The sequence below is a fragment of the Lissotriton vulgaris genome, chromosome 6 (assembly GCF_964263255.1).
Source record: "Lissotriton vulgaris chromosome 6, aLisVul1.2, whole genome shotgun sequence".
Taxonomy (NCBI): domain Eukaryota; kingdom Metazoa; phylum Chordata; class Amphibia; order Caudata; family Salamandridae; genus Lissotriton; species Lissotriton vulgaris.
Genome location: NC_141694.1, coordinates 309,146,155 through 309,163,699, shown reverse-complemented (window position 1 = coordinate 309,163,699; position 17,545 = coordinate 309,146,155). Strand labels below are relative to the sequence as shown.

At 46.0% G+C, this 17,545-nt stretch overlaps 1 protein-coding gene across 1 annotated transcript in view; it reads right to left on the bottom strand.

Annotated features, from left to right (window-relative positions):
- The window catches only part of E2F6 (E2F transcription factor 6), a 183,472-nt gene that overhangs the window by 24,124 nt on the left and 141,803 nt on the right, over positions 1–17,545 (bottom strand). The window contains exon 6 of the mRNA XM_086926331.1: positions 6,480–6,906. Within this exon, the coding sequence (XP_086782457.1) occupies positions 6,480–6,906 (427 nt within the window). The remainder of the gene's footprint in view (positions 1–6,479; positions 6,907–17,545) is intronic.

Sequence of the window (17,545 nt, the reverse complement as noted above, 5' to 3'; positions counted from 1 at the left end):
AGGTTGTTTTGGTTCCAAGAGTAACTAGTTTCTGTAAATGACAACAATAAACTATGCTTAGGACAAAGACCCTCACCCACCCTCAGGTGGCATGCTTCATCACAGGATCTCCGAGAACCAATAACCTACACTGGTCTCAGAGACCATGTGCATCTCTTTGTACTTTGTAGAACTAATGGGGATTGATGCACATTTGGACTCTTAAACCTTCCCCTTAGAATGTAGAAATGGTCTTCAGATTAAACATTAAAAAAGTATCTCAGCCTCCGATCCAGTCGTGCAAGTTTCCTAGATATGATGAAGGAAGGTTTCAATTCTATGAAGGACACAGAAGTGAGGATTATCTCACCACGAACGTCAGGGAGGACTCCCACCCAAAATGTTTACGCCAGCCTACATTGGATAGTAGTATAGGTCAGCTTATTAATTTCAGTTAATGCAGGTACTGGCGAGGCTGTTTAAGTTTGAATTTCTTTATGAAGGTAGAAAGGTTGCTTTCTCGACTATTTTTCATCTTTGGAATGGAGCTACAGCAGGACTGTTAACGGACAGTATGGAAAATTAGAAGCTGGACAAAGGAGCATAAGAAAGAGGACATGCTTTTCCTTGGAGGCTTTTTATATAAACGAAGGGAGCCCAGAATTGGTGGAGAATTGTTGGTTGTTTCACGTACTCATGGGAGTCCTAGTCACTGTGTTACAGTGTTATGTGTGGGCTGCTGAGCCAATAAAACAGAGAAAATAATGGATAATGCTTAGCCAAGTGTCCTTAATTGAAATGAAAATTTCCATTACTATGGTTAGGAACTTACACATTCCTCCCCTTTAACAAAAAACACATACATGGATGTGCCCCAATGACAGTGGCGCAATAATATATAACAAGAACCCAGATTATTTCTTTCATGGGAAATACTGCAAATAACATTGCACTGAACAAATAATATCACCATACCACTTAAAAGCTCTGTGTATGTACTGTTATAGAATGGTCACTTATTCAACACCTATATGCTACCCATGTGATCCCGTAAACAGTAAAAAAATAAAACACCTGCACCTCATGTAGAAGCACCCTGCCCGATAAGGATTCTATCTTGGGGTGCCCTTTCGCTACAGCCTTTCTCTCCCTTAGTTCTACTTTTTAATGCATCTCGGTAGGGGAATTCCATCAAACCCTTAAACTTGCTAACCCATGTACAAGCCAGTTTGGGTGACTAGTTTACCTTAAACTTACCCGTCAGAAGGAATATTCAAATGTAAGATTCCAAATCTTGAAGGGGTTATCCCACATTGGGGCATCCGATACAGTCGCATTGCCTGAATAATTTAGAAACTATGCTGCCTTTTCGGTACCTTGGCCTAGTGACAACCTTTTTTTTATTGGTTCAATAATTCACATCCTCTTCAGATTCTAGTTTGGTTTTACCCGATCCTTGCAGTGTCTCAGCTCAGAGTAGCACTCATAAGACAAATGGATGGACTAGCCAAGAGGTCCCTGCCACCATCGCGCGTTCCCAGCAGTCGTGAAGAGACTGAGGCAGTGTTCTCCCAATTCGCACAAAAGACCTTGCGCCACCTCCGGATGTAACTTGCATTCCTAATTCGCAAAGCATCTACCGCTTAAATCGTCCGCTCTGGCATCCGCGTCACGCCGAGATGCGCAAAGCCTCCTGGCATAAGGTCCACAAACCCACTCTGCTCTGCTTGTTATATGATCACATGGGGATGGTGCTACCTCGGAGTACTTGCACCAGCTTCCCTTTGATAAATACCAGGAAGGCTTTCAACGCCAAGCGGATGTCTCTCAGCTCCAGAAAGTTGATATGAAGCCAGGCCTCTGAGGAAGGCCAGATTTCACTGATCTCCACCTCTTCCAGATGGCCTATTCAACTCCGGAGCAATACATCAGTTACCACTGTGAGCTCTGGGTGTGGTAAGAGGAGTCCGCCACTGACCCAATTTCAGTATGGCAGCCACCACTGCAGATCTTTAACAGTCCCCTCTGAAATATGGACCAGATGGGAAGGATTCTCCAGGTGTTGCGCCCACGACAAAGCCTGCATATGCCATCTGGCATGCTTGCCCAGTTGGATATAGAAGGCCATCAGTCCCACAAGCCTTGGAGTCATCCTCAGTGAGATCCAGGACTGATTTTGAAAAACCAGTTCATAGCTCAGCTATCCTGGACTCCTTCTCCGGTGACAGGCACAAAACTGTGCTGTGTTTCGAATGTCTTAGATGAAGGGGAGCATCTGTGAAGGAGTCAGGCGTGAATTGGCAGGTTGATAGTGAACCTAAGCGATGTTAGGAGGTTCAAGGTAGTATGGAGGTAGTACCTGTAATGAGCAAGTCTTTAACAGCTAGTCATAAGGGACAGACTGGAACCCCTGCCTCCAAAGACATGCCGCAACCAAAGCTAACTCTCTCCTTAACACCTGAGGGTTGCTGGTAAGGCCAAAGGGAAGCACAGTGAACTGAAGGTTAGTAGCCTACTGCGAAACACAGTAACGCCTGTGGGTCTGCAGGACGGGGTTGTGAAAATAAGTATCCTGCAGGTCCCTGGGTCCTTCCAGTCTCCAGGGTTAAGAGCAGACAGGACCTGGGCCAGGGTGACAATCTAAAACTTATCCTTTTTCAGAAAGGCATTGAGAGGCCAAAGGTCTTATATACGATGGAGACCCCTAACCTTTTTCAGCACCAGGAAGTAGGAGGAATAACAATCATGAGCACCTTCTGGTGTCTGGACCTTCTCTATGTCACCTATTGCCACAAGAGCCTGCACTTCCTGCTGCAAAAAGGACAGATGACCCTCCGTCAGCTGTTCTGAGGATAGTGGTAGGTGCAGCAGTTTCCCAAGACTTGGTAAAGCCTAACCACTCTGAACAATATATAGTGCCCAACCGTTTGTAGTGATTGCCTGCCACTCTGGCAGCAAGTGTTTGATCGTGCCACCTACAAGGGGGCGGTGTGCCTACAAGGGCAAGCTAAAAAGGCTAAGAGGGGAGACCAGCTGGGGGAGTGGAAGACTGGGCTGACCACTGTCCCTGTTGCCCTCTCCAGTGGGTAACGCCAACGCAGCCACAAAAGGGCAGTGTTGTTGTCTCTATGGGGTTGCTCACAGTATTGGGAGCAGCTACAAAATTCACGTAGGGCAAGTCTGCTGCTTTGGCTGGCATGCCCAAGGAGCAAAATGTTGCCATGCTATCTTTAAAGTGCTCTTGAGTAGTCTGACCTCTCTTCAAACAGTTGGGAACCATGGGATTGCATGTCCATAACATTTACATCACATAACATTTGAAAAGGGATTAAGGAGCAAGCCACAAGACGAGTCTGTCCGGGTGGAATCTGGAAGACCTGATCCTTTCTAATTAGCCCGGACGGTGTGGAGGGCCATAGCTCCGGTGGTCAAAAGAATTTGAACCGGTATATCCGTGTAACCAATGAGACGGTGGTCCTTCGTTGATGGTTCCCTTGGTGCCGGTCAAAGCATTAAATAGGACTTGTTAAAAGACCATTAAGGGATGGGTTGTTTGGCCCCCATATTGAGTACGTACATTGCGGTTTACTGAAGAGCAACCAGCCTTGTGATTAGGAGAGACACATATCCTCCCATAGCTCACCAAGTAATGGATTAACTCTTGGGGAGATTCAAGAATAGTATTTGTTAGCCTGATGAAAGTGGTGAAGCATTAAATGCCACCGAAACGAGTCGCTTCTGTTTTCAAATGAACACCCCTTACAACACCCGGTTTGAATAAAGCTGCCACGTTTAAATATCTTGAAATAACATCTTGCTTGGACAAAGGAAAAAATATATTATGTATACATTAAATGTGATACATTAGTCATATGCATTTGAAGTACCCCTAAAGTGCAGCAGGTTGTTGGTTTGGGGCTTTGACAAAACTTTGTAGTTCTCCCTTTTTCGCAAATGAACTGTTTTTAATATGTGTTTTTAATATCGTGTATGGAGTATATACTGAAAGAGTATATATATATATATATATATATGAATAAAAAGGTGTATTTTTGATATACAGCTAATACAATTATATGACTTTTATATTGCGCTCTAGGTTTCTAATTGGTGCTGGTGAAAGATTTATGAGTGGAAGTAGTGTGATTGGGGTGTATGTTTTCAAAAAAAGAGCCCAAAGGGATCATTTTATTTGACTTTAATGTCTATAAGATTGGCCTGAACGTCTTAAGAAGAACCAGCTGAACACATCCAAGCATGTCTGAGAATGGCTGAGCTAGTGCCAATATCCCTTCTGATGGAGCCAGTAGTATCCAGATCACAGCAGATGGTGAACTTGGCTGCATTACAATCAATCCTGCATGGCCTGAGAAAGAATCGCACAGGTCTTTGCCAACACTATGGGCAACATTTGGGTCACCAAGTCCCGCAAGCATGTGAATTATAACCTAAAAGGCAGCTGGCATTAATGGATTTAACAACCAAAATGGTAGAGGAGATCCCTCTTACTAAAGGTCTCTATTCTCTTCAATTCCATGTCAGGAGTCGCCATATTTGGGTTCACTCTGCAGCTGAAAGCCTGCATCACAAAGCTTTCAGGAGTCTGGTGCTGAGTGAGGAAAAGCAGGGTTGCCTGGAGCAGGGCAATGATGTCTGGCGACGCACAGACAGTTTGGCTTAGCTACCCCATGAGTATCTCTGAGAGCCTCAATAAATGGGAGAAAAGCATCAGAATTCAACTCGTCAGGCTGCAACATGTTAGTCAGAATATTGATTTTAACCTCCTGAGCATAAAGGTGAAGATAAAGGACCTCCGCTGCTCTTTATAGAAGCATTGCAAAGGTGGTGCTTTCTTCTAAAGTAGGGCTGGGGGTTGAGGGGGTGGGTCTCAGTCAGAAGGGTGATAAAAGGGTTGAAGCTCAGAAAGAGAAGCATGCGGTCTCAATCAAGGTCTAAGCGGCGCAGTTTCTGCATTCAACAAGACCATGGGTTCGCTGTCACTGCCTGGAGTAGACAGCATCGGTGGGTCACATTCCGGCATGGGTTATGGGGCTGGGGAGGAAACGGGTACCGAAGTCAGTCTACAGCCCTGAACAGATGCATAGCAACCACCTGGAGCAGAGGTCAAACCCGCCAGTGGAAGCCCAAATGGAAAGCCTCTCAGCTCGGAGCCTTAAAATGCCAAAAGGGTGCAGCATAGCATTGTGGAAAATCCTCCATTTGCTGCAGTATTGCTGCCAGGTCTGGAAATTCAGTGACGCAGGATCAGGATCGGCATTGACTTCCAAGTAAACAGACTTCCGAAGTATAACCTGGAGGCAAGATGATGCCCTTACGCTAACGCGAGGGCAGAAGAGTGGCAAGAACATGGCAGAGTCCCTCTTGGACTTCATGTTCTTCTTTCCCAAGGAGTTAGAGAGCAAATAAAGCCAGTCACTGCAGCGACCTAGACAATTGGATAGGCACTCATACCTTTAGACCTCGACTGATCCTGGTGGGGGTGCCTTGCGGTACTTCATCACTAACAGCTTAGCTTCCCATCTTGAATGGCCTTCAGGTGCATCAAGGTGCAACCACTGCAGGCCCAAGAGTGATGATCTGACCCTAGGCACCACAGCCAAACCACATGTGGGTCTGTCACAGACATTTGTTTGTGACATTCCCCGCAGGGTTTAAACGCTGTAGACTTGGGACATTTTGTACAATCGGAAGTTTGTGACTATTGGCATAGAAGGAAAGGAACCGATATATAGGCCCCCGCATGTCCCATGAGGAGGAGCAGCAGCAGCAGTGTGGCGCTGCCAGCGCCACCTGTCGGCCTACAGGGACACTCCTGAAAACATTACAGATATGGTCTGCTAGTTGGGGGAAGTATTCTTAAGGTGAGGAATCTGAAGTTAAAAGTCTCCATCAGAATCATCACACACCCAGTGCATCTTACAGAAGAGTTCTGGGCCTCAATGCTACAACCGTGTCTACCACAAATCTATGTTTACAAAATGCAGTTTGAATGTCCAAAGGGGAAGAAAGAACTCTGTGTTGAGTGAAACCGATGCATCTATTTTAGGGGGTGTGTATAACTAGGACCATGGCACAAACTGCATGAAGACTATCCTGCAACCAACCAGCACAGTGCTTAAACTGCCTACAGTTTTTCACCTTTAGGATAAAAAGCTCTAGCTCCTTTTACAGTCAAAAAGGTCCTAATACAAAGGTTTAATGTGCTAATACTGCAGTTGAAATTTCGACATGCAAAAATATTCATTTATCCACCGTTCAACAAACAAGATTTCCTCAAGGCAAGTATAGGTATGTATACTTTATATATACTTAACTCCATAAGTTCTTACATTGAGGCGATTTTGGGGATGATAATTTGTTCCTGCTGTAGTGGTTTAACATCTCGAACCACACACAATTCATTATCACATTTAGGTTAAAGTAGTTTATATCTCGTCATATTTCCCATCAGCAATATATTTTAGCATCACAGCATTTACCTTCACTCATAGATACATCGGATTGCGGCTCCTTCAATGATGTTTCTAATTCTTCACAAGTTTCATTTTGTAAGTCACTGGTTTCCATCACATGTGAGGTGTCAACAGCTTCATCAGTCTTATTTTCTGAATTACTGCTAGTTTTCAAAGAAAGATTCACATCAATAGTGTTACTTTCTAATGTCTTTTTTCCCACTGGTAACTTTGCATCCAAATTTTCTGAAGTTTTACTTTCAGATTTTATTTTTCTCATCTTCAGTGCAGAGTTTAAATCTTCCAAAGTTTTACTTTCAATAATACCATGCTCCTTCTTTAGTGAAGTGTCCAAATCTTCAAATCTTTTACTTTCAGTGTTGGCTTGTGCCATGTCACACAAATAAACATCAATTGGTCCTTTTGAGCTCTTAATATGCACTTGTATGCAATTCTGTAAAATTCAAATATGTATTAAGTTAATGGGGTGTCAAAGGAAGTATTATTTCTAAATAAATTAGACATATTACATCAAAAGTACAGTTATGCGGTGTACATATAAAATAATTAATAGCAAGGAAGTTCAAAGTTAGGTTTACTAACAAATGCCTTTTTGCCCAGATTTTTCAATTCAGGATTAGTGATACTTTTTTCTGAGCGCCAATCCAAAAAACAACACATTCAACAGCATAAAAATATGTTAGGACAACAAAGTGCTGGGTTTACCTACAACCTGCTCCCACCTTTAACAATAACCATTACAAACATAATAGCGAATAGCTGGGGAATCGCAGCCCATTGAATAACCCTTTCTTAAATTTTAATTGTGGTGATAAAAGCCCAACAAATCGAAGACTGCACACACCTAAGAGAGAACCCCTTTTGAGAAATGTAATATGAAACCGAAATCAAAAACAGTTGTTTTAGCCACGGTCATAGACGTTAGGAAAAAAGTGGTTAACAAATTTCAGTTGGCACTTGTAACTAGTACCTTGGTTACGATCTGGCCTGAAACAGAAATGACTAAACAAAAAGGGGTACCCCAGAAAGTGAAAATTTCTAAATCAGGGAGAAAATTGCAATTGAGTACAAAACATTTAGGAAATTCAATACTAAGTGGACCTTGGAGATTTCTCCATCAATGTAACATATGCCAGATGCTTATACTGTACAACATTTTTTTTATTCAACACAATAAATATATTTTACTTTTTTCATCATTGTTTTTTTAATACTTAAATTTCATTTTAATATTAAAAACTTGAATACAGTGCTTATCATTTCATTCCTTTGGTGTTATGTTATAACCTAATCCTATCCACACTTTCACATTCATTCACTATTTATCTGGCAAAATTAATATAATACAAAAATGATAATAAATGATAAACACAATTCAGATTGTAACGTAACATGAAATGTATAACAATTTAGTAGGGATAAGGTTTCATCAATAGGAATATGAGCTCGGTTTCAATCGAGGAAAACACTCAATGTAATCATGGCTAAGATTAGCTGTGTCCTACCCGCATTTCAGCTTTGAGCCTTCATCAGGAATCCATGTATGGTGTGAATCCTTGTAACTGGAGCTTGACAATATAACCTCAAAGAGAAGGACCGAACCCATTGCATAATATAAATGGTCTGTAGACCAAAAAAGATGGTTTTCTAATAATCCAGTCATGATTAAAAGAAGAAATGCAGTAATATCTAAATTGTTTAAGTTCACAACCATCCAATTGTGGGTGCTCCTTTCTCTGCCAAAAGTTATGTGATTTACTGGTCAGCAGCTTGCCGGTCCCAAGTTTTCAGGCTGTCTCAGAGTACCCTTCTTGACAGCAGGGGGCCACGCCAGTACCGCATATAGCGTCCAGTTCAGTGGTCCAATTTGCGATGTTTTGTACTAAACTGAAACAGAAATGAGCCACCACCTTTTCTTGTTTATCCCTGGTGTTATCTTCTTTGGCTCCCTGAACAATGCCCAATCCCTGTTCCTGCCTCACTATTAAAAATATCTTTATTCAAGTGTTCACATCTTTCAGGGTAGCAGAATGCAAATGCTACTTACCAGTATGCATCTGTTCTTGGCATGTAGGGCTGCTGACATTCATATCTGTGCATAGATCGCCACCTAGTGTTGGGTCCGGATGATTGCACATTGTTGTCCTGGAAGAGTCTTCGAAGTATCACGAGATAGGTGGCTCCTCCCCTGGACTACAGTGCGCATGGGCATCGCCTCCATCCCCAGATTGTTTTTAGCCATTGGCAGAGATGGAGTGAAGAATGTGAGTGATGACCATGCTATGAGCATATGTATGTATATGAATGAATTCTGCAGCTGCTACAGGCGCCGGGGAGGAGGGTGGGCGATATGAATGTCAGCAGCCCTACATGCCAAGAACAGATGCATACTGGTAAGTAGCATTTGCAGTTCGAGGCATGTGGGCTGCTGAATTCATATCTGTGCATAGAATACATAGCAGTCCCTCCATTATCGGCGGCCGCCCGTGCCAGCTGCAGCAGTCTGAAAAAGCGTTTTTAGAACAGCCTGACCAACAGCTGCCTGCTGTTTGGAATGCACGTCTACACAGTAGTGTTTAGTGAAAGTATGTGTGGTAGACCATGTGGCTGCTCTACAGATATCTTCTAAGGGAATGTTACCTAGGAAAACCATTGAGGCCCCCAACTTCCTGGTTGAGTGGGCCCTCGGTGGGATAGTGAGAGTGCGCTTAGCTTTAGCGTAACAGATCTGAAAGCACTTTACTATCCACCTAGCAATCCCTGCTTTAGAGATAGCGTTTCCCTTGTGGTGAGTGGCAAAAGCAACAAAAAGCTGCTTGGTTTTGCGAAAATCCTTTGTCCTGTCTACATAATACATCAAGGCCCTCTTAACATCAAGGGTGTGGAGCATGCGCTCCGCCAGTGTCTCCGGGTTTTGGAAAAACACCGGCAATTCAATTGTCTGGTTTAAGTGGAATTGGGATACCACTTTGGGTAGGAATTTAGGGTTAGTGCGGAGCACCACCCTGTTAGCATGTACCTGGAAGTAAGGTTCTTGGATGGTGAGCGCCTGCAGCTCGCTAACCCTCCGTAGCGATGTAATTGCTACTAAGAACGCAACCTTCCAAGTCAGAAACTGAAGCTCACAAGAGTGCAGTGGCTCAAAGGGAGGACCCATCAGTCTCGTAAGAACCACATTGAGGTTCCATTCTGGAGCTGGTGGGGTCCTTGGTGGAATGACCCTTTTGAGTCCTTCCAGAAAGGCCTTGATAGCAGGGACCTTGAAGAGTGACAGGTGTTGCCTATTCTGGAGGTATGCTGCCATAGCAGACAGGTGAATGCGGATGGAAGAGTATGCCAGATTGCATTGATACAGGTGGAAAAGGTAGCAAATGATGTTTTGAATGGAAGCATCTAGAGGGTCAATATTGTGGTTAGCACAGTAGATGACAAACCTCTTCCATTTAGCCGCATAACAAGCTCTGGTAGTGGGCTTCCTTGCCTCCCGAATGATGTTCATGCAATCGGGAGGAAGATTGAGGTAGCCAAACTCTAGGACTTCAGGAGCCAGATCGCCAGGTTGAGCTGTTGCGGATCTGGGTGCTGAATGTCGCCATGGCTCTGCGTCAGAAGGCTGGGAGTGAGATGAAGCCTTTGATGCGGCACCACGGACAGTTCTAGAAACGTGGTGTACCATGGTTGGCGAGCCCACGTTGGAGCAACCAGGATGAGAGTCATCGAGTGCTGCCTGAGCTTGCGTGCCACCAGCGGTATCAGAGGTGCTGGGGGAAAAGCGTACGCAAATTTGCCTGACCAGTTCATCCACATCGCATTGCCCTGTGATTGGGGGTGTGGGAATCTGGCGGCGAAGCTTCAGCATTTTGCGTTCTCCTTTGTGGCGAACAGGTCTATCTCTGGATGACCCCACCTTTGGAAGTACGGTTGGAGTACTGATGGATGTATCTCTCACTCGTGCATCTGATGGCTGTGCCTGCTGAGCAGATCCGCCATTTGATTGTCCTTGCCCGGGAGATGCTCTGCCATGAGGAAGATGTTCCTCTGAATGGCCCACTTCCACATGCTCCGAGCCAGATGAGACAGCTGTGGAGAGTGTGTGCCTCCCTGCTTCTGGATGTAGTACATGGCCGTCATGTTGTCCGTCCGGATCTGTGGGACAGGCTCTTGGAATGGTCGGCCCTTGCAAAGGTTGTGTGGATTCCACCAATGCAGAGAGTTGTATGCCCGACCGCTCACCAACACTAGGTCTGTCAGTTGCCCATGAGCCTGAGTCCACTGACGTGCAAGGCACTCCTGAAGCGGACGCATATGTAGTCTCGCGTGCGGGACAATGGAGATGCAGGAGGCCATCATGCCTATCAACTGCATGAACACCTTCGCTGGAAGCGAGTGTTGGGGTCTGAATCGTTGGATCAGCGCCTGGATACTGGCGATTCTCACTGAATTTGGCTGCGCGGTGGCTGCCAGAGTGTTGATCGTCGCACCCAGGTACTGTCGCACGTGGGTGGGCTGTAGATGGGACTTTGGGTAGTTCAGAGAGAATCCCAGATCGTGCAGGAGATGAATGGTGCGTGACACGTGGTCGACGCACTGCTGTTCTGTCCTTGCTTGAATGAGCCAGTCGTCCAGGTAGGGAAAGACGTGGACGTGCTGGCGACGGAGATGCGCTGCCACAGTCGCTAGGCACTTGGTGAACACTCTCGGTGCCGTGGTGACCCCGAACGGCAGAACCTTGAACTGGTAATGCTGGTCTAAGATCGTGAATCTGAGGTACTTCCTGTGGGAAGGATGCAGGGGGATATGAAAATAGGCATCTTTCAGATCCAGCGTAGCCAGGAAGTCCCCTGTTGAAGCAGGGGAAGCACCTGCTGCAACGTGAGCATATGGAAGTGCTCCGAGAGGATGTACCAGTTCAGGGGCCTGAGGTCCAGGATCGGCCTGAGGGATCCGTCCTTTTTGGGAATCAGAAAATACAGGGAGTAAACCCCTGTTCCCCGCTCTTGCAATGGAACGAGCTCTATTGCCCCTTTTTGCAGCATGACTAGAACTTCTTGCTGCAACAAGGTCAAGTGCTCGCCTGACATAGGACGGCTCCTTGGGGGTATGTCCGGTGGAATGGACGTAAGCTCTAGACAGTACCCGTACTGGATAATAGACCTCACCCACCTGTCCGTGGTGATGGTCTTCCACGCCGGCAGGAACTGCTGGAGTCTCCCCCCGACCGGTGTTGCATGGTCGGGGGGCAGTGACAAGACGTCACTGTTTGTTGGTGGTGGTGGACCTGGAACTATTGTTTCCACGTCCCCTGCCCTTGACATTATTGCCTCTGTAACCACCTCAACCCTTGTTGTTATACGAGGCTTGGGTGTTACTCTTGTAATATTGGGTTGACTGGGACGCCTGTCCCCTTGAGGTGCCTCTGGAGTTTGAGCGGCGAAAGGAACCACTCCGAAACTGCTGACTTTGTAGAGCCCCCATAGACTTGGCAGTTTCCGTATCTTTTTTCATTTTCTCCAGTGTGGCATCCACCTCAGGGCCAAACAGGTGGTCAGGATTCACCGTTTGATTGAGGATCGTAGTTTGGATGTCGGGTTTGAACCCCGAAATTCTAAGCCAGGCATGGCGTCGAAGCAGCACACTGGTATTGATAGCCCTGGAGGCTGTGTCTGCCACATCCAGTGCACATTTGATGGATGCATTCGTAATGAGTTTACCCTCCTGAATGAGCATCTCTCCCGCCTCCTTGTATTGGTCAGGCAAGTGTTGCAGTATGGCCTCTAATGTGTCATAATGAGCCCTATCATAACGTGCTAGTAAGGCTTGGGTGTTAGATATTCTCCAGATATTAGCTGCCTGTGCAGCAATTCGTTTGCCTGAGGCCTCAAAGATCTTGGACTCTTTGTCTGGGGGAGGAGCGTCACCAGTAGTTTGAGAGTTCGCCCTCTTCCGAGCGTTGGAAACAACCAAGGAGTCCAATGGCAAGTGTCCCTTAATATATGTGGAATCCGTGGGCGCTGCCTTATATTTCTTGTCGATGCGAGGGTTGACCACACGCGCTCGGGTGGGCTCCTTGAAAACCTCCGTTGCATGTTTCAGCACCCCCTTAAGCATCGGTAGTGTTTTGACAGACTTTTCGGCTACCGAGAAGGTGTCGAACAAGAAGTCCACATCCACGGGGTCCGAGTGCAGCTCGACGTCGTGGTTAGCAGCAGCTCTCTCTATCAGAGCATTGAAGGCCGCCGAGTCCTCAGACGGGGACGTCTTGGCCGCGAAAAGTTGTGTCCTGAGCCGACTGCGGGTCCTCCGTGCCGCCTCCGGCGGACCACGGTACGTGCTCCTCCTCCGGATCTGAGTACGCCGCATTGTTGTACTCGTCACCTTCCTCGTCCGCATCGGCTGCTGCGGAATGCGTCGGCGAGTTTCCCAGGGTTTGCGGGGACACAGGTTCCACCAAAGCCGGAGAGTCCTCGGAGTCCCTTTTGTTTTTGAGAGGAATCTTAAAGGGTTCCAACGTCGGCTCCGTCGTGATCTTCCGTTTGAGGAGCGACAGTTTTCCGGTGTTGGCGTCGATTATTACCGCATGATGTTCCTCCTCCGCAAGCGGCTGGAGACGCAGCTTCGACACCGCCAAGGCAGCCTTCGGCGTTAACACCTCCCTCGAGGGTCCGCCCTGTTTCGGTGCGAAGGCCTTCGGCGCCGACTTGGGCGGCAGGGTGAAACGGATAGGCGTTTGCTCCCTCGCAGGCTTAGGCGTCAGCTTAGGCGCACTGGCGTCCTGTGCGGGAACCACACTGGCCTTTCGAATCCGCTGCAAGGATTCCGCTACCTTCTTTGTCCAGGCCGGAGAGGGCTGGGCCGGTTCGAGCGACCCCTCATCTTAGAGAGCCTGTTCGCCGGCAGGCACAGTCTTCGGGGCCGACGCCCCATGCCTATGCGCGTCGTCGCCCTGACGCTTCTTCGAAGCAGCCTTCGGGTCCGCGACCCCTTTCGGCGCCGACGCAGCCGCGTCGGAAGACTTCGCCTTCGGCGCCGACCCCGAGGGCTTCGGGTCGGCCATTTTGGCGTGGCTCTTCAAGTCGGCCATTTTGGTTTTCTTGGAAGTTGACACCTCCAGAACCTTCTTCACCTGCGCCACTTTCAGTTTCGGTTTCGCATCCGAGGATGTGTGACCAGTTGGCTTCACTTTCGTTTTCTTCGACGTAAGTGATTGTTCATAAGTGTCCGTGACCGGGCCCGGAGGCGGGGACGTAGGACTCATAATTAGATCTTGGGTAAGGCCCGAAGGCGATCCCTCGACCTGGGCCGTATGAAGGGGAACAACCCCTGAGTCAGTTTGGGGATGCTCTTCCTCCGAGCTATCACCCATCGTGGTAAAAGTCTGATCGTCGTCCCCTACCTCGTCGGTGACTTCGGCAAAGTTCTCCTCACCCACGTCGTAGGCCTCACCCTCGGATGCGGGATTAGAGTCCGAACCTTGCACGTCGTCTTCTTCCTCGACATATTCCTGGAAAATGTCGTCAGGCGGGGGCGCCGTGGCCGATAACCTAGCCTGGAGCCTATTGGCCCGACGAATCTTTAAAGTCTTCTTGCTCCTGAATTTCGAACACGCCATGCAGGTGTCCTCGCGATGATCCGGCGACAAGCAGGTATTGCACACCGGGTGCACGTCGAGGTGCGAGTATTTAGAGTGACACAACGGGCACTTTTTAAACGGAGTTCGCTCCATAGCAAGAGTGTAGTACAGGCCCGACCGCGCCGAAAGCACGTGGAAGGGCAGCAAGAGATCGGAGCTGAGAGTCAGATAGAAACCCGTACGCAACTATACCGACGCCCAGCCTAAAGACCTTTTGGTCTCGAGTAGAAGTTGAACAACTATCGGTTCCGACAGAGGGAACCGAAACACATCCGAACCCAATGGCGGAAAAAAACAATCTGGGGATGGAGGCGATGCCCATGCGCACTGTAGTCCAGGGGAGGAGCCACCTATCTCGTGATACTTCGAAGACTCTTCCAGGACAACAATGTGCAATCATCCGGACCCAACACTAGGTGGCGATCTATGCACAGATATGAATTCAGCAGCCCACATGCCTCGAACAAGATGTTCTTACTCATCAAAAACTATATAATTTTTTCCAGTTAAAAATCACTTTTGAAACCTTGTGGAGATATTTAGGGTTATAAATTGTTTCTAATGTTGCTTCTTTTATTAGCACAGATCAAAATTAAATATTTAGTTACAAAAAAGATCACAATATGTAAAATTGTCTCATACAATAGCTAGACAGGAGTTGATAAGATCATTCAAGTCCTGATATTGAATGACGTTAGTAGGTTAAATCGAAGATTATCATCAATTGACCAATAAAACCATTATCAGTTGTAGAAAAGTGATAGTTGAATAGTTAATCACTCTGATGTCCACTTCAATAAATGACTTTTTTTATATTTCCTCCTAATATGAAGGAAGGCTGAGCATACACAGGTTAAGTGTTCAATAGAATTAACCTTATAACTACAGAACCTGCAAAGATTAGATGGCAAACACTGGGTTCCAAGTTCCCTCAAACTGGAATATTTGGATATAGAGTAGTCAAGACCTTAAATACTTCTTTTTCCAAGCCGGCTTCAGTGACGAGATCAGATAATGCTGTTTAGAGTTGGAATAGGTTTCCAAAATATAGCTGCCATATCTGGAAGACTGGAGAAAGTGGAGTTTAATTTGCTATTTCTCTTCAGGTCATTCTTCACTTTATATTAATGATTTGAACAAGAGGTACAAGTTAGCTTGTTAAATGGCAGCAGATTGTTCTCAACAATTCTATTTTGAACCTCGGAGGCTTGGGTCTAAATGGGAGGCTATGGATTAAGACATTTCCTCAAATATGAGCACTATAACACAATTATACTTTGCTTTTAAGCAGGTGCAAATATAATGTAAAAGGGTACCCGCCTAAAGGGTGACTAAAGAGGGAAGTGAGAGCTCTAAACATAGCTTCCTCTGGAATGATAAATATAGTAAACCTCTAAAGCCATGCAAGTAAATGTTAATTAAAGTATTGTTTAAAATAACGGAGGCATATAAGAGGACTGGAATGAGTTTGGCTTCTGTAACATACACTGATTGGTCTAAAGGCCCGCTCCATGTAGATGTTTCTAAATCTGTGAAGAGAAGAGAATTCACCACCACGTTCACTTTGTGTCTTCTTTGCAATATGGACACCCCATGCTAATTTGTTGCCCACAGTCAGACCCAGGTATTTAGAATTCGTTAATTGCTCAATAAAAATTCTGTTGACTTCCCATTCTACTTTTAAGCTTTTCTTAGATTTTACAAAATGAAAGGATTTACATTTTTCCTAAATGCTTCCCAAAGTCATTTGTCTTAGCAGTTGGTATTGTAAACCGGCTGACAAAGAAAAGAGGATATAATCTGCTTATGCTAGATATGAATTTGGCTTCAAACAAAAAAACAAAGCTTGTGGCGAGACCAATTGGAATCCCATTTAGTTATCACACTATAAAGGATTGGACTCTTTTAATCATTAGGTATATTTCCTTCTTCGTAAAACTTAGATACATGTTCATATAAATTGGCAGACAGGTCTTATCGCAAACACAACAAGATAATGGACGGAGTGCTGACACTTTTTAAACACTCACTTTGTTCAAGAGATCTGGGTTAAATCCATCGCTCTTTTGCTAACCATGCCACCTCAGTTTGGACTCGGCCATATGCAAATCGGTCTTGACCCTGCTCCCCATGGTACAATTCGAGCCTGAACTTCTAGGCCAGGTCCTCCCTTGACCGGAAACAGGCATCTTGGGACGGGTTTTGGGGTATCATCCCTCATCAGCCAGGCTAACTTGAATCCAGTGGCACAGCGAGCAAGGGATCAATGTTTGCGCATAACCGTGGCCACGGAGGGCAAACATAGCAAACAACAAGATGATGGACAGAGTGCTGAAACTTTTCAAACACTCACACCCAGCCGATGGATTTAACCCAGATCTGTAACTAGGGGTGAATGTGACAGTATTTAGCATTCTGTCCATCATCTATTTATGGTGCTATTGACTGATCTTATCACCGAGACTGGAAATATACAATTTGTTAATAAGCAATTGCCATTTGTTAAAAAGGACATGGGAATCTAAGGCTGTTTAATGAGAGCCCGTTCCATGGCCCACTACATTTAAAAATAAATTGTAATTAAGAGTCTTTTGACCTAACAGCGGAGGACAAATGAGCCCACAATTCTTGACGGGATATCTCTAAATTCCTTTTACTATGTTATACCGTTTATTCTCCTCTTTAATCCGTTTATCTCATTCAGAGGATGACTTATTCCTCTGGAGTAGCCTCACCTGTTTTCAATGTAGTCTTTTTGGCGTCTGTTTTGAATTATTGTTTATCCACCATTGAACTCTTCCTTTAATTGAAATATTTTTGTAAATAGAACATTGAAAACTACATTCAAGATCAGTTCTGATACTTTAATCCAGTCGAACACGGTATTACATTGCAATACGTCTGTATTGTGACATTTTGTGATAAAGCTTTGGCTTTTTTTTTTTCAAAACCATTTTTATTAGAGGGTCAAGCAAATGCAGGCACAGCCCTCCACAATCAGGAGGAGACTGTCAACAGCAAGTATAAAAAGGCCCATTTATGGCATAGCATCGAACCCCTCGTATACAGCAATTTTCAAAATATTCAGAACACACAGCCACCCACCAACCCCCCAGAACTCCCCCCAATCCCCAACTACTGCCCACCCCTTATCCCACCCTAACCCTGTGCACGTGATCATTAAGCAACCAGAATAGAAGAGGGACATATGTGGGGTCGGCCAGCGGCCTAAGGTGCAGGGTCCACATCCTGAGGCAATGCATCGTCCATGTCCATGGGAGGGTCAAGGGGGAGGCCCCTATAGTCCGCCCACCGCTTCCATATTTTGAAATGCTTGCGGGGGCACCCCCGAGCCTCAAAAACAGGCTGCTCCAGTCCCATGATGAAGTCCAGGCCTGCCTTCCATGCACTAAGGGGAGGGGCTCGTTCGCTTTTCCAGGCC